At 42.4% G+C, this 18206-nt stretch overlaps 1 protein-coding gene across 15 annotated transcripts in view; it reads left to right on the top strand.

Moving 5' to 3' along the window:
• Positions 1-18206, top strand: part of mical2a (microtubule associated monooxygenase, calponin and LIM domain containing 2a) — a 46017-nt gene that overhangs the window by 4947 nt on the left and 22864 nt on the right. For all 15 annotated transcript variants that reach the window (XM_014175302.2, XM_014175310.2, XM_045708212.1 and 12 more), the window contains exon 2: positions 12652-13032. In XM_014175302.2, the coding sequence (XP_014030777.2) occupies positions 12772-13032 (261 nt within the window). In that variant the 5' untranslated portion in view covers positions 12652-12771. The remainder of the gene's footprint in view (positions 1-12651; positions 13033-18206) is intronic.

Below are 18206 nucleotides of genomic sequence, written 5' to 3'. Positions count from 1 at the left end.
CTGCCTGTGCTGGGCCCAGCAGCATCCTAGTTGTGAATTAATAAACACATGTATTAGATAAAAAATAACAACAATTACTGAATAAATGCTTAATAGACGACCATTGGCCCATAATACCTTATAAAATCCTCGGAGTGCCTGGCTGTCATACATGTCCTCCCCTATCTTAAGGGTTAATTACTATTACATACAGTGCCTTCGGAAAGTATTCAGACCTCTTGACTTTTTCCACATTTTGTTACATTACAGCCTTATTCTAAAATGTATTAAGTCGTTTTTTCCCCCTCATCAATCTACACACAATACCCCATAATGACAAAGCAAAAACGGGTTTTCATTTTTTTTTTGCTAATTTATTAAAAATTAAAAATGGAAATATCACATTTACATACGTATTCAGACCCTTTACTTACTACTTTGTTGAAGCACCTTTGGCAGCGATTACAGCATCAAGTTTTCTTGGGTTTGACGCTACAAGCTTGGCACACCTGTATTTGGGGAGTTTCTCCCATTCTTCTCTGCAGATCCTCTCAAGCTCTGTCAGGTTGGATGGGGAGCATCACTGCGCAGCTATTTTCAGGTCTCTTCAGAGATGTTAGATCTGGTTCAAGTCCAGGCTCTAGCTGGGCCACTCAAGGACATTCAGAGACTTGTCCTGAAGCCACTCCTGCGTTGTCTTGGCTTTGTGCTTAGGGTCGTTGTCCTGTTGGAAGGTGAACCTTTGTCCCAATCTGAGGTCCTGAGTGCTCTGGAGCAGGTTTTCATCAAGGATCTCTCTGTACTTTTCTCCATTCATCTTTTCCTCGATCCTGACTAGTCTGGCCACTCTACCATAAAGGCTTGATTGGTGGAGTGCTGCAGAGGTGGTTGTCCTTCTGGAAAGTTCTTCCATCTCCACAGAGGAACTATAGAGCTCTATAGAGCTCTGTCAGAGTGACCATCGGGTTCTTGGTCACTCTGGCCAAGGCCTTTCTCCCCCGATTGCTTAGTTTGACTGGGCGGCCAGCTCGAGGAAGAGTCTTGGTGGTTCCAAATGTCTTCCATTTAAGAATGATGGAGACCAATGTGTTCTTTCCAAATCATGTCCAATCAATTGAATTTAGCACAGCTACTCCAATCAAGTTGTAGAAACATCTCAAGGATGATCAATGGAAACAGGATGCACCTGAGCTCAATTTTGAGTCTCATAGCAAAGGGTCTGAATACTTATGTAAATATGGTATTTCTGTTTTTTTACATTTTTTAATACATTTTCAATATTATTTAAAAACCTTTTTTCACTTTGAAATTCTGGGGTATTGTGTGTAGATTGCTGAGGAAACGTATTTAAAATATCAATTTTAGAATAAGGCTGTAACGTAACAAAATGTAGAAAAAATCAAGGGGTCTGAATACTTTCCGAAGGCACTGTATATATTATAGAGGAGCCAAAATATTAAGAAACTGTCAGTACATCTCTACAGCCTTTTAGCGAACGAAGTAGGCTTTCCAGCCTCCAGTGGCGATGCCTATGTAATGTAATCCGACACCAGAGTCACTCGTTACTACATCTCATAAACTTATACCCACTCGCTGACTGAAGAGACTGAGATTCAGAAACATTGACAAAACAATTAAAATAAAGTATTTTATTTGACCTTTAACAGAGGATTATTTAGCAATTATTACACATTAATTCAGTGTTTCATTGTAATACATTATAACTTTAATAAAAAGCAGTAGCACAGTATTTAATGTCTTATAGATGGCTATTGGCTTATGCGTTATAAAAGCCAATCTAACAACCTTTTAGGCTATTGCAAGTTAGTGTCCGTCATATGTGTTCCCTCGAACCCCCCCTTCCCTAATTAGGCCTCCGTGTTAATTAGCCTACTATTTCATACGATATATCCCCCAAATATTAACTGGCAGCATTAGGCTACATATGTGTCTTTTGTCTGTTTTCTCCCTACCTCGACTGCGCTGTCTTCTACAGCAGAAGCTGATCCGTCGGTGCTAAGCCTAGCATCATTTCTCAGTACAGTCACACAACTCAGCAGAACCAGAATTTTTGGAGAATAAGTTTGTTAATTTCACACATTTAGCAGCGTAGGCCTCGAGGCATCACCTTTTTACAATCCATGATCTGGGCTGACTGATGACAGAGTCAGAGCGGGTGTCTTTACTGAGGTATGTTTGAGTTTGAATGTGACATTTTTTGTGACCTCAGCTCAGCCAATCAGAAATCCGGGCCGTCCCAAATGCTCCAATATATTATTGACAATAAAGAAATTGCACAAAAATCTTTCAAACCAAATCTTGACAGGCACATGGGCCGCCGGCCATGTCCGTTTTTTTTATTATTTTGTTTTGTTTTTACCAGCCAGCCCAACAAAAAGATGGTCTGGCCCATCTGGCATTTGCCAGAATTGCCAGATGGACAATTTGCCTGTGTGAGGCTTGATTTATACACAGATGTTATAGATAAAAACCGCACCAGAGCACCTGCTCTGGGGCCTCAGGTTAATCTAATTGTATAACTAGTTTTACATGAACCAAGGCTTTGGATTCAGAGCTATGTCACTCTCTCAGGGCTCACTACAGTGAAGAAGACAAATAAGCTGAAGTCAATAAAACAGCAGACAGCATTCCAAATGAGCACCGTATTCTAGCCTGACTGGTCTGTCTGTAGGCTTATTCACAATATCCCAGAGCAGAACTGTGTGCACTTTCTTCTTCCTCTTTGCATTATTTCCTTCCTAGAGCCACTCTGTGGAAGTGAGCACATGTTTCCAGGCAACAGCTCCAACACCAGGACAGAAAGAGGATGTGGGAGGTTGAGGCTCAGAAAGCAAATCACTTGAAGGATTTATGCATGGTTTAAATTGGTTGATCCTTTCAGTAGGATACCACTCTGCCAACTTAAACCACGGTCATCAGCAGGATATAAATCGGCAACTAGACTACATTAACAAGTTTCCCCTGGCTTGTACAAGCTCAGAAATCGGTCATTAAGGGAACTTAAAAGGAGTTTGACTCAGTTCTTGTGCTTTAACCTCCAACAAAGGCAGTTTCACAGTGGCAGCTCTCCATCCCTTTGATCTGGACAGGAAAATAGACACACACATATCGGATGACCCAATAACACATCAGAGCTCTGCCACATGTAGCTGGAGGCAGTGGTGGAAAAAGTATCCAATTGTCATACTTGAGTAAAGTAAACATACCTTAATAGAAAATGACTCTAGTAAAAATGAAAGTCACCCAGTAAAATACTACTTGAGTAAAAATATATTTAAGTATTAAAAGTAAATGTAATTGCTAAAATATACTTAAGTATCAAAAGTAAAAGTATAAATAATTTCAAATACCTTACATAAATTCCTTCATGTTTTTAGACAGGGGCATAATCCAACACTCAGACATAATTTACAATACAGAGCATGAGGGGCGGCAGGTAGCCTAGTTGTTAGAGCGTTGGGCCAGTAACCTGAAGGTTGCTCGATCAAATCCCCGACCTGACAAGGTAAGAATCTGTTGTTCTGCCCCTGAACGAGGCAGGGGCAGTCCTAGTCCTAGGCTGTCATTGTAAATAACAATTTGTTCTTAACTGACTTGCCTGGTTAATAAAATAAATGTGTGTTTAGTGAGTCTGCCAGATCAGAGGCAGTAGGGATGTTCTCTTGATAAGTACATGAATTGGACCAATTGCCTGTCCTGCTAAGCATTCAAAATGTAACAAGTACTTGTATGGAGTAAGAAGTACATTGTTTTCTTTAGGAATGTAGAGAAGTAAAAGTAAAAGTTGTCAAAAATATACAGATACCCCCAAAAACTACTTAACGAGTACTTTAAAGTATTTTTACATAAGTACTTTACACCACTTGCTGGAGGCATATCATGACTTTCTTTACCCTCAAATTACTGTAAGGGTTAAAGTAGAATTGTGTTTACAGAGCAACAACCCCGCTAAGCACTCCATCATTGTGTCTATGATCACAATAAATGGTCACCAAATGTCATGGACAGAGTCCAGCAGTCCTTTTTTCTGAAGAGTGGCACAGATCCTTCAGGTCTGATGGAGATGTTCTCTTTGTGGTCAGCAACACAGTGTATTTATGTTTGTAGAGTGGTCTTATGCAGATGTCAGGCTATCCTCCAGGACATGTGCTGTTTTCCTCTGGAACATGACACCTGTCTATTCTGAGCATGACTTCCCTGAAAGCTGCCTTACCGGCTCCACTATTCCTTCCCTGTGGTTATACAGTGTCATATAAACCTCTCGGTACCATTCTGAAATATGGAACAGGATCTCTGGATCCAATCGCTTCTGCTGACTGAATGTCTGTCTGACTGTCTGGGGGAATGTCAGTTACCAAAAAATCTGCCTTGTGCAGTCACTTCTCACCGTAAGAGTCTTGATCTCACTCACGTTGTGAGGACCTCATGTTACTGTATGGCCTATTGGTGTAATGATTGCACTGAATATGGCATCAGTCCAGTGTTTCCCTGATTTTTCAATGTCGATTTAAGAACATCAGAGCATTCTTTGTGTGGGATCTTTATACATGGCGAGAGTTCACTGCGTTTGTCAGCTATTTGCTCATTTATTTGTGTGAAATGAAGAAAATAATGTGCCACTGAATGAGGTCAAACTATTGTGCTAAGTGGATTACATACTGTATGTCAAACTTCAAATAGCTGGACAGACAGTATTTATGTGCTTTGTGTGTCTGAAGTTTGTCCAGATAAATCTTTCTCCAAGTCCAAGAGGACATGTGGTTAATACACACTGCGTGGGTCAGACAGGCCACCAGACGGCAGACAGCTGCTTCACCTCTCCAGTGCCTGCTTCTGTGTAAATTCATTATTTTCTCCTCTCTAGATGAATGACATTCCAAGGGGCCGGCCAGATAACGCCGTGTTTTTAACCGTGTCCAAGACGCTCTCTTTTGTTTTGGCACCGCTACCTGAAGAAGCAGCCAGATTTCTCAGAGTTGAGATAGTACAAGCGAGTTATGAGGGCTGGAGAGGGGCAGAGTTGTTGGCGGGATGCTGGAACATATGGTTTTCTTAGATTGTTGTCCAGCTCTGAGGCGTAATGTCTGCTTATCAGGGGTTGAGGGCTTCCTTCCTGGTTTCCTTCAGTTCTCTCGGTAATTAACTGCATTACGTGTCATTCCCAGCCCTCCCACTGTTTTCCTTTGAGTCGTCAGCTTCCCATTGTCTTTTGATAGCTTGAGGCTGTGTGGAGCAACACAGATGGACATCACGTCATTGTTTTGTGTTTTACTGGTCTAGCAGTATGTACTATATTGCTCAGTTTCTATGGCCATGGCTGATGTAGCAATAGGCCCACTTATGAAGTTATTGGCCAGTGTTTACTGCCTAATACCATGTATTGCCTGGTTGGTTGTTATTAGACCAAGTCTTAATACACCCTGCCACTGGTGTTGTTGTAAAGGTATTTTAGGTCTTAAGGTGACTTGGGATTCTCCTCATTAAATGCGCTCCACTACCAGTCTCATTGCATGGAGATGCATGTGTAACTGAGGAGGGGTTTAAGTCACAGCTGATGGCTAATATGGTATGGAAATTAAACATATTTTGATTCTTATCAAGAATATGTAAGCGCAAGAGCAACCATGAGAGCGTCAGCTATAACAAAAATGTAATAAATGAAACATTCCAGAACATTGGTTAAATAGCTAGTGTTTGAATAATTGTTTTGTTCTCAAAGAAAATGTGCCGATGATTTACAGGTTAATAATGCGTATACAGGTATGTGTGTGTTTTGAGGGAGTGTTTGTCTCTGACTATCTCCTTTTAGCTGTTCTGCCTTGGCAGGCCAGCTGTAACAGGTACATACTTCACATCTCTGGAATTCCTCCTCTGGAAACTGATTGCATGTGCACTCATCCCTCTGAAACATGCACTGGATTACTTGAACTCAGAAAAACCTTCAGGAGATATACTATATACTATAGCTCTGCCTCAGTTTCTCTGTAGACTATACTCTGTCAGAGTCATGAGTCAAGTGTCTTTGAATAACAAAGTTATGAGAACTATTATCTAATACAATAACAGGTAACTGAGACACCTGTGCTGTATTGTGAAAGCACCAGTGATGGGATGGTTTGTTTGATTCATTGTTAAATTTATATTACAGGCATAAAATGAGTAGCCAGTGTTTGCAAATGGATTAGTAATTAGCCAAGTCATAGATGGGCAGATATGATTTAAAAAACAGGTATGATTGTTGAAACCTGTACAGTATGGTGAAATCGAGCGCCCAGGTTCGCGTAAAAACTGCTTGGAATGGCCATTGATCCCAGCTGCGGTCTGCTCTTTGTGTCTCTCTCTCTCGCTCTTTCTCTCTCTCTCTTTTTTTGTGTGTGGGTTTTTTACGGGTGCTCTGTGGCTTGGTGCTGTCTGCCTGCGGATTGCCTTTCCATGCTGTCAGATGGAGATCATGGGTGAGGTCATGGGATTCCATCTGGGACAATGTAGCCTCAGCTCTTCTAGCTGACCGTACAGTGCCTTCGAAAGTATTCAGACCACTTGACTTTTTCCACATTTTGTTACGTTAGTGCCTTATTCTAAAATAAAAAACGTAAATATCACATTTACATAAGTATTCAGACACTTTACTCAGTACTTTGTTGAAGCACCTTTGGCAGCGATTACAGCATTGAGTATTCTTGGGTATGACGCTACAAGCTTGGCACACCTTTATTTGGGGAGTTTCTCTCATTCATCTCTGCCGATCCTCTCAAGCTCTGTGAAATTGGATGGGGATCGTTGCTGCGCAGCTATTTCAGGTCTCTCCAGAGATGTTAGATCTGATTCAAGTCCGATCTCCGGCTGTGCCACTCAAGGACATTCAGAGACTTCCCGAAGCCAGTCCTGCGTTGTCTTGGCTGTGTCCTTAGGGTCGTTGTCCTGTTGGAAGGTGAACCTTTGCCCCAGTCTGAGATCCTGAGCGCGATGGAGAAGGTTTTCATCAAGGATCTCTCTGTACTTTGGTCCGTTCATCTTTGTCTCGATCCTGACTAGTCTCCCAGTCCCTGCCGCTGAAAAACATTCCCACAGCATGATACTGCCACCACCATGCTTCACTGTAGGGATGGTGCCAGGTTTCCTCCAGATGTGATGCTTGGCATTCAGGCCAAAGAGTTCAATCGTGGTTTCCTGATACCAGAGAATCTTCTTTCGAATGGTCTGAGAGTCTTTAGGTGCCTTTTGACAAACTCCAAGCGGGCTGTCATGTGCCTTTTACTGAGGAGTGGCTTCCGTCTGGTCACTCTACCATAAAGGCCTGATTTATGCTGAGATGGTTGTCCTGCTGGAAGGCTCTCCCATCTCCACAGAGGAACTCTAGATTCAGTTTCTTGGTCAACTCCCTGACCAAGGCTTTTCTCCCCCAATTGCTCAGCTCTAGGAAGAGTCTTGGTGGTTCAAAACATTTTCCATTTAAGAAAGATGGAGGCCACTGTGTTCTTGGGGACCGTCAATGCTGCATACATTTTTTGGTATCCTTCCCCAAATCTGTGCCCTGACACAATCCTGTCCCGAGGCTCTACGGACAATTCCTTTGACCCCATGGCTTGGTTTTCACTCTGACACGCACTGTCAACTGTGGGACCCTATATCGACAGGTGTGTACCTATCCAAATCATGTCCAATAAATTGAATTGATCACAAATACTCCAATCAAGTTGTAGAAACATCTCAAGGATGATCAATGGGAACAGAATGCACCTGAGCTCAGTTTCGAGTTTCATAGCAAAGGCTCTGAATACTTATGTAAGTAAGGTATTTCTCGTTTCATTTGTATTTATTTTTTAATTTGCTAACATTTCTAAAAACCTGTTTTTGCTTTGTCATTATGGGGTATTGTGTGTAGATTGATGAGGGAAAAACGTTTATTTAATTCATTTTAGAATAAGGCGGTAACGTAACAAAATGTATAAAAAGTCAAGGGGTCTGAATACTTTCCGAAGGCGCTGTAAGGGCAGTGTGCGCTAGCTTCCATTAACCAACACAGAAAGACCTCTCCAGCAGGTGTTAATACTATAGCTTTTTAAACAATTCCTGAAGCTTGGAGCACAAACCCCTGGTTGTATTTCAACTTTCCAAGCAGAAGTTGTAGTTACTGTATGTCTTAGTTGGAAATGGTCTGATATTGTGATAGCCACATATTAAAATTGCTTCCTGAAATGTTGTTTTGGGAGTACAACTACTTGTTAATGGAAGCCCAAGCGATTGTTTACTGTAGTTCAACAGAAGTCCTTAAGTGGGTATTATGAAATCTATACAGAAAAAACTGTTGCAAATACCATCATGTGGTCACATCCAACAAGACCAATATAACCAGAGGACAAAGCGGGCCATTCATTCTATCCACTACAGGATTTTCTCACCATTTGCTGTAGTTATTTCAACAATGGTGTGAATGCAGATGTTGTCTTGTATCACACCTTGCAGGGCAAAGGGAACAACCTTACGCCACAGCAGAATAATAATACACCCTTTGCATAAACAAACGACCCTGCCCCAAACTAATTAAAGCACCTGTATGCTGTGCTGAGCCCCTCCCAGCCATCTCTCAGCACTCATAAACATTACATCACAAAAACACACTGATAAAGGACCACAGAATGGGCCCAGAGTCATGAGCACGCCATTGGATAACTGTGGTTGAACCATTGACAGAGCTCGGTAGGCGTTGCCTCTGGTTCCTTGTTGATAGAGCAGTTCAGTGTCATGTGAGGCATGTAGCGTTGGAATGCGGTCTGTGGCTTGACTGTCTCCAGAGAGAGGCCTATAGGGTTTTGTATCTGACACTGGGACAGGAGCCGGGGGTCACTATGGTGTGTGTATCAGCCTGGGGGACAGAAGTTGACACCCCTCCCACATTGTCCTCAATACGAGCTGGCATCCCATTATCCAGGATGAATGACTGTAAGGCAAAGAAACAACAACAGCAAACAGGATGCAAAATATACAGCTAGTTTGGGCCAAACAGGATTCTGTAAGATAGGATGCTTTTGTTTGTATGAGAACTGTTTTCAGTGACCACAAATAGTGCTCATGTTCCAGGAAAAATCTATATTTTGGTATTTCTTTCATTAGTCCACGTTATATAGTCCCAAAATACATAATCATGAGTGACACTTTGCTTCTTGAAAATCCTATATCTTGAAAACTTGACTGCTGACATGCAAAACATTTTGAGACTGTATCAACAGTGGACTAATGAAAAAAATACCTAAAGATCATTTTTGAGTGGATTTTTCCTTTTAAGTATGCCTATTTAGAGTTGTTTCCCAAAACGCATCCCTGAAAGCTGTCTGAGAACTAAGACTCGGTTCAAGGACTTGACAACAGAAGACAAGTCTCATGTATGGAGTTGCTTATCATGTGTCAGTGACATAATAACACTTTTCTTCATGGACAGATGGCATATCGTTCTCTCAACACCTGCTGCACAGTGGAAGAGGAGAGGTGGTGTCACTTGGCACAACTCCAGTAGGCAGCAGAGCAGATACCCTACATGACCCTTTGCTGCTATAACAGCCTCCACTCTTCTGGGAAGGCTTTCCATTAGATGTTGGAACATTGCTGCGGGGACTTGCTTCCATTCAACAACAAAAGCATTAGTGAGGTTCTTCCACACCGATCTCGACAAACCCTTTCTGTATGAACCTCGCTTTGTGCACGGGGGCATTGTCATGCTGAAACAGGAAAGGGCCTTCCCCAAACTGTTGCCACAAAGTTGGAAGCACATAATTGTCTAGAATGTTATTGTATGCTGTAGCGTTAAGATTTCCCTTCACTGGAACTAAGGGGTCTAGCACGGAACCATGAAAAACAGCCCCAGACCATTTGTCCTCCTCCACCAAACTTTACAGTTGGCACTATGCATTCGGGCAGGTAGCGTTCTCCTGGCATCTGCCAAACCTAGATTTGTCCGTTGAACTGCCAGATGGTGAAACGTGATTCATCACTCCAGAGAATGCATTTCCACTGTTCCAGAGTCCAATGGCGTTGAGCTTTCCACCACTCCAGCTGACGGTTGGCATTGTGCATGGCGATCTTAGGCTTGTGTGTGGCTGCTCGGCCATGGAAACCCATTTCATGAAGCCCCAGACTAACAATTATTGTGCTGACTTTGCTTCCAGAGGCAGTTTGGAACTAGTGAAGCTACGCGCTTCAACACTTGGTGGTCCCATTCTGTGAGCTTGTGTGGCCTACCACTTCGCGGCTGAGCTGTTGTTGCTCCTAGACATTTCCACTTCACAATAACAGCACTTACAGTTGACCGTGGCAGCTCTAGCAGGGCAGACGTTTGACAAACTGACTTGTTGGAAAGGTCACGTCCTATGACGGTGCCAGGTTCAAAGTCACTCAGCTGTTCATTACGGGCCATTCTACTGCCAATGTTTGTCTATGGAGATTGCATGGCGGTGTGCTCAATTTTATACACCTGTCAGCAACGGGTGTGGCTGAAATAGCCGAATCCACTCATTTGAAGGGGTGTCCACACACTTTTGTATATATAGTGTACCTCCCCCAGGCCCTGTAGTGTTAGTTGAGGTGGAGAGTGGGGTCGGCACGGCAGCAGGTCCTGCTGGGCTGGGCTCACCTCTCCCATGGCCAAGCACAGGCCAGCCCTCTCTATGGATGATTTGAATATCAAATGAATGCTGTTCCCAAACCTCACAGAAGCCATGGTCCCCACCCAAAACGTTCCCATATTTTTAGGAGAAGTTTCCATGTTTTGCTTTGATGTTGTGCTCTGGTGTGGATTCCCTGGCATGATTTTCAAATGTTTGATTTGTGGTTTTTGAAGGAGGGGATTGGGTTATTTTTCTTGTGTCAGTTTCATTTTTCAATATATGGTGTGTGAGGGTAATGCTAAATGTAAAAGTAAGTATATGTGACCCTCAATCATAATTATTGAAAAGTTTTCGGTCTCTCTCAGTTAAGGTGTGGCCTGAGTACCACCCTGGCCACTCAATGATACAGAGAGGTTGTCCTCAAACTAATATTCTGTTTCACTTTTATCCTTCGGACCTGTCGAGACATCAATATTATCAGTGGGAATTCAAAGGCTTTGAAATCCTAGAGGGGAGCGAAAAAAATACACAGGTCTCAACATTATCTCAGAGCATTTCATATTATTATGTACATAAATCCGTGGACATTACATTTAGTGTGTGTTACGTTTCGTATGGTATGTATTCATTTGTAGATGTTTGTATGATATGTTAAGAATGACAATTCATTGATAAGTTACGTATTGCAATTCGTACAATATGTTATGAATTTGCAAAACATACAATATGTTATGCATTTGCTAAACCTCTAATATGTTACAAATTCCCATTTGTTGTGGCTAATGTTATCTAGGTTGCTAATGATAACATTTATTTTTTAGGGGTTAAGGTTAGGGTTAAGGTTAGGAGTTAGGTTAGGGTTAGGGTTAGGAGTTAGGTTAGGGTTAGGGGTAGCTAAAAGAGTTAAGGTTAGGGTTAGGGAAAGAGTTAGGTAAAATGCTAAGTAATTGCAAAGTAGCTAAAAAGTAGTAAGTAGTTGCAAATCTGCTAATTAGTAAAAATGCATATCACTCATACTAATTTGAGTGTCCTGGTTGTACACTTACTATGTAATGTAGACCTATGAGAGCAGTCTACAACTCTAGGTAGTATATCCAGGGCTAGGAGGTGTCCCTCTTCAAATGATTTAAAAAAAAAAAAACATTTTTTACATCTGTCGAGTTTTCAGCTGGAGAGCAAAAGCCGCAAGACAAGCACTTTTTTCTCCCTGATTAGCAGTATGTCCGTGTCCACTAGTGCCAAGTCAGTGATGTGCAAACAGGCATGGACAGAACTGTCTGTCCTCAATGAGCTGTCTGGTATTTTTATCCATAGATTTGGTCATTAGAATGAAACAAACTGTATTTTGTAGATGGAAGCCATGATTCATTATTGTGTTGATATTCTCTGTGTTACTGTATGACCTCCTGTATGTCATTTAGTTCATAGAAATGGGAATACTGCATGTTTTGAAGCAGGTTTCTATTTTGAGCTTTTGAACTTTGGCAGTGACTTTTGGAAATCCATTGTTGTCCAGAAATGAAGACAATCATTATCCCAGGATCTATCTATAAACAATCAGTTAGTATGGCATGCTGTATTAGTTTGTCAGCAAGTAAAAATGCTTTCCATGAGAATTCAAACACATCTATTCTTACATTGGAAATGTTACAATGCATTATCTAATGCCAAATGTTTCAATCTGTAAGTCAGTGATTTGAAGTAAAATAAATGCAATGAAACCCATTCTGTAGAAAACCAGTGATTGTTGCAGGCTGGTTAATTGACTGTCTCCCTAATTATCTTCCTCATGCCCTATATGAACTAGTCTATTCCCTCTGTGATTATTCTGAAGAAGGCTATTGAAAGCCGAAACGTCAACCTTTTAAACTTACCTAGTAAAACTAATATTTTTTTATATGGTTAGGGAGGGTTGTCCCTTTTCCTGTCCAATATTTGACTGTTTAAACAATTTTTCCACTGTTCCATAAAGCCATCTGTTAAGGATTCTACACTTCTAAAGGCCGTGCGATGACATCAGACTCAATATGTTTTCTCTGTACCTCCTCAGATTGGGCAGGACCATGGGGGCCAGGCTGTGGGTTTAGCCACTGAGACAGCTGGGGGAGAGCGAGAGAGGAGGAAAGGCAAGCCAGCACCAGCCAAGCACCCTGCACTCCTGGTGGGGAAGATGGGGGAGACAGAGGAGGAGAAGGACCAGGCAGGGAAGCTGTTTGAGAATTTCATCCAGGCCTCTACCTGTAAGGGCACCCTGCAGTCCTTCAACCTCCTGTGCAGGCTGCTGGATCTAGACCCTCAGGACCATGAGACATTCTACTGTAGTCTGAAGACCAGGCTCACCTCCTGGAGGGCCAAGGCCCTCTGGACCAAGCTGGACAAGAGAACCTGCCACAAGGAGTACAAGAAGGGCCAGGCTTGTGTGGGCACCAAGGTAAGCAAACAGCCACTCACCATGACATTCAAAGAACACTTGTTTTGTATCATACAGAGGTGTTGAATATACCTTTGGTGTTATTGGCACACTGTAGACAGAGCTCTGTTGCATGGAAGTCTTTGGAGACAAAAGAGACAAAGAACTCCAAGACCATCAGTGTGAAAATTGTCTTGACAGTGCACAGTGCACACCCTACAGTAGTCTGAAATAAGATCCCAATATATTCATGTGGAAGTCATATTTATGAATGTTATGCATTTCACTTCTCTTTGTGTAGCTGTGAGTTGTATGACTGGTCTGACCCATTGGCTTATGATTAATCCGGATTGAAGTCACAATAGTGAGGTGTGACTGATTCTCTGCATTTTTCCCAGCTGTAATCGGTTTTAGACAATCGGTAGTTTGTCCTTCCTTAGTAGAGAAGTGCTCTGTCATAGGGAGGGTAGTGACTTAGGCAACGTCATGGTCTTCACTTTAAAGTGCACCTGTCAGGACACATTAAATCCGCTACTATCCTTTACTGCAGCTGACGCATATAAACAGCTGAGAAAGTGTGTTCTTCTGGTCAGACAGAACTCGAAGTTCATCTCAGAACACACACACACACACACACACACACACACACACACACACACACACACACACACACACACACACACACACACACACACACACACACACACACACACACACACACACACACACATGCCCACAATCAAACAAACACACACAGACACTTAGGGCGTCAGCATGCTTCAGTTCAGTTGGTGCCAGTTCGAACTCACCTAGGCGAACCGAACAAGCGTGCTCACATAGTCCCTTGAAAAACTAGAAAAAAGTGGCAAAGGTACTGTTTGTACATTTTGAGACCCCATAGCCAGTATATACTTCCTCAAAATAGTTAGAATTAATCTAAGATAACTCAACAAATCTGTCATTAATTTTGACATTTTTGCAGAGGATAACTTGGGCAATTTTATATCAAACTAAGATGTTTGGTTGCAGATGCAGTATTTTTCTAAATGTGCCCAAACAGCCGAAAACCCCCTCCAAAACGAACAAAAAAAACACCACAAAATGTCATCGTAATATATTCACAATCTCTTCTGAACTGTTTCGGCTGGAAAGCATGCCAGTGCCTTTACTGTAACTTACTCCCTCCCCTTTACTGTAACTCACTCCCTCCTGCACTATCCTTATTCCTCCTCATCCACAGCTCTACAGAGTCTTGCCTCTTACAGCACCCTCAATCAGTCACCAGAATGCTTTCATAACACACATCCACAGACAGAATCACTCAGCAAGTGTGATTATTTTCCTTGGTTGTACTTAGGGGGCTGTGTTCTTTATTGGGCCCTCCTAAAAGGTTGGAACCATGCCCAGATTGTTATTAAAGTGTGTTTTAAGTTATCGAAAATAAGACAGGTTTTACAAGTTCTCTCTGATACCAGCTATAAACCAGCTTGGAACACCATATACCCCCTTGATCTGAGAGTATGCCATGATTAGGTGCTATTCCAGTTCTATTGAACCTTTCATTAAAGTGTCTGATTGTCTTTAGTCCCATGCCAAAGAGTTTCAGCTAGGTTTCCTCAGTCTGACAAGCCACAGGACAGCGTAGAATGGTCTTATTTATCAAAGTAATAAAACAGATGTACAGTCTCTTGGTTCTGGGTAATTAACCATACTGTTGGTACAGTAGGAGAGACTCACGTAAGTATTTGATTTACGCTGGCTGTGTGGATGGAAACAGGAACGCCCTTGTAATAAAATTGAGGCTAGAATTAAACTTACCCTCACTTCTTACGTTTCAAGTCTGTTTACAGAATTGGAGATTTAAGGAGTAAAATAATTGACGGACATCTCCCACAGATAGTGGTACAGCATGTGGCTCTCCTGTTGTGATTAATTGCGGCCCACCTGCCATAACTTGATAAATGACTTTACTTTACTTTCTTCAGAAGGTGTGGATGGCTTAAGCGATGTGTTAGGGTTTGGTGGTGGTTCACAGGGAATAATAATGTGATAACATTTCTCACCCAGCCTCCAAATGCCTGCTGGAGCTACAATCTGTATAGGATATGAAGTCATCCCCAGTTTGTTACTGCATACAGCTGGCTATAATGCTAAGGACACACACGTACTGTTGGTTTCTTATATATACGTTTTTAATGAGGAACACAATGAAGGCCCACATTGAATTTTTTTTTAAATACGAAGCAGATACACTGAACAGAATGGTCAGAGAACATATGTTACTGGGCTTAAGCTCTTTCACTGATTATGCTGTTAAATGTAAGCGCTTTAGGCCTATTGAAGTGGCTTCTTGAGCCCGAGATCTGACGAGCTTATTTTATTAGTATCAGAGTTGCTTTGTGCTCGTCTCATCTGAGAGGTCTGGAGAAGTGAGTTGGAGTGGGAAGAGGCCCAGTGAGAGAGACGGTTAGTTTTCCAGGGCGGTGCCACTGTCCAGTGCCAGATTCTATGGAAACTATTTGAACCGGCTATGTCCTGAAGGTGAGCTCCTGACCTGCACTTCAGCGCCAGTATACCTCAGCAAAATACAGACACTGTTTTCTATTAAGAGACTGATTTGTCTGTTCTCTGCATTTTTAAACATTATAATTATCAGGCAATCAAACTCCACATTATGACACATACTATCATTGCAATAATAGCCTAGTTAAATCATATGGCAAATAGCATGATAATTTGTAGTCTCAGTTGTGCAAACACAAAGCTCCTTGAGCTCGGTAATATGTTTGGAATGGTTTTGCATTCATGAAATGCCTTCAATCATAAGTGCTACATTTCATTTCCTTTTTCTTATGTGAACTGTTATGCCTGTATAATGTTGGCACATACCTCATGTATGAAGCACATGGAAACGTTTTCATTATATTATTGTTTATTACCCTGTTATTCAGTTCCCCAGTCTCCTGCCTTTTAGACTAAACTACAGCAAAGACATGAACTCTTTACTTCACAACCCACTGAATGCGGGTTAGAATTAAAGACAGAACAACTGTTTTTTAAGGATTATTATTTTCCCCCTCATTGTAGAGGAGCTCTCCTTTATAACAGGTTGTCTTTGTCATGCTCGTAAATCTCACCCTAGATGGCCCATCATTGAACAGTGTGTCATTAACATTTCCATGCTTGGCATCCTCCCTTAACAATTGTGACATCTTGACAGATGGACCTATTTTCCCTTAATTATATGGTTTGATACTGTGGAAAATTGTGCATTCACTGAGCAAATAATTCACTGTATGGAACCTTCTACGGTATGATTTGAAAGTTCAGAGACACAGTGTGCCCTTCTTGCCTGTTTCTCAGGCCTATTTCATGCCCAGACAGGAGTATTGCTCCTTTTCTCCTGTTCTAATTCCCATCGAGTCCCAGATGGCTGTCTGCGAGGGTTGCCAGTTCATGTTGTGGCTCTCCCGGTGGTCTCTCTCAGTTGATTGAGTACCTTAAGTCTGACGTTTTGTCCTAAAACAGCGTGAGCCACCATCGTGCGCTGGGCCAAGCTAGTGAGGCATCACATCATGTCTGCAGGTGCACGGGCTCCGCTCGCTCGCTCGCTCACTCACACAGTCAGTTTGTTTTACTCTGGTGAAGCCAGAATAAGCATGTGTGTTAAGGAGCTCCACTCAGCCCAGTGTTGGGGGGTGTTCCTGTCACTCTAACCTGGCTGACCCGGTGAAGTGGCTGGACAGCATGTACACACTAGAGCCCACCAGTCAGCTAATGTCTTAGACCTTAGAGGACATACTATACTCCTTAAAGAGATATAGCTGTAGAGTTTAACGAGTCATTTGTATTCATTCAAAAACAGTGCCATTAAGGAGGATAATGTTTGGTTCAGCAGTATCCTATAGTCTTGAGCTCTATAGATTGATCAGGATTCCAGGAGACAATAATTGCCAACTGCCTGACATTGTGTCCACTTTCCATTTTGATAAGCATGTTTGAGTTGACCTCTAGTCTACATTCTGCATGATGTGAGTATGATAAACTGTGTACGTGACCAATAAACTTTGATTTGATTTTGATTGACAGCTAATAGGGCTCCAGGTGCAGTAATGTAATGAACGGGAGAGAAGTGAAAGGTGAGTTGGGGGGGTGGGGATCTTCCACTCCTGGTGAGGGTGAGCGGGTGAGGTCACAGGTGGGGGACAGACAGGAAGTAGCTGTGGTCTGACTCAGCAGAACTGCAGTGGGCCCTCAGGAAGCCCTCCCATCTGCGATAACACAGCACCGCATAGAAACAGGAAAAACAAACCACTCATCTCTCATAGCACCATAGAGACAGACTAAAACAAAAGTAGTGCTTTGATAGTGATTATCTAGTTCATATCAGGTTTGATAATACCCCACATTGTGGGATGTGTGGTTAGGCACATCTGAATAAACTGAGCTAATGTTGTTCTGTGTTTGTGAATAAGGCATTGTTCCATATGTTTTTTTCTTTTTCCTCTGTGGCGGTGGATGCTTAACACACCTGGCACGTCTCAGTGACTGTCTGATTCTCCTGACAATGGTTAAAGAGCCCATTCACTTTAATCACCCGTCGTGATGAAAAGAACTGGGCCAGGCCTGTTCAGACACAGCCACGTGCAGCCACCTGGGTTTGGCTAGTATACCTGATGAGTATTGAATACCTCATACTCTTACCCCTAGGCTGCTAATGTTATGTTCTCCTTCGCCTTCTGATGACACCCTGCAGCAGACTCACACACGCAGAATGAGAAAACAGAATGACTAAAGCCCAATATTATTTTTATTGCTGGGAGCAGCGGTACCATTTATGGTGTTGTCTGGGCAGCTGGCACGTTTAGCTCTGTAAACAGCACCCAGAGAGAGAGAGAGAGAGAGAGAGAGAGAGAGAGAGAGAGAGAGAGAGAGAGAGAGAGAGAGAGAGAGAGAGAGAGAGAGAGAGAGAGAGAGAGAGAGAGAGAGAGAGAGAGAGAGAGAGAGAGAGAGAGAGAGAGAGAGAGAGAGAGAGAGAGAGAGAGAGAGAGAGAGAGAGAGAGAGAGAGAGAGAGAGAGAGAACGAGACAGAACGAGACAGAGAGAAGGATAGAGAAAAAGAGAGAGAGAATACCCCATTCAGCACATAGCTACAGTATTCAAACATGATAAGGCTCCCGAAGCTGGGGCTGAAA

This window comes from Salmo salar, chromosome ssa26, assembly GCF_905237065.1.
Source record: "Salmo salar chromosome ssa26, Ssal_v3.1, whole genome shotgun sequence".
NCBI classification, from domain to species: Eukaryota; Metazoa; Chordata; class Actinopteri; order Salmoniformes; family Salmonidae; genus Salmo; species Salmo salar.
The sequence above is the reverse complement of the archived record's forward strand: the minus strand, read 5'-3'. Positions and strand labels throughout refer to the sequence as shown.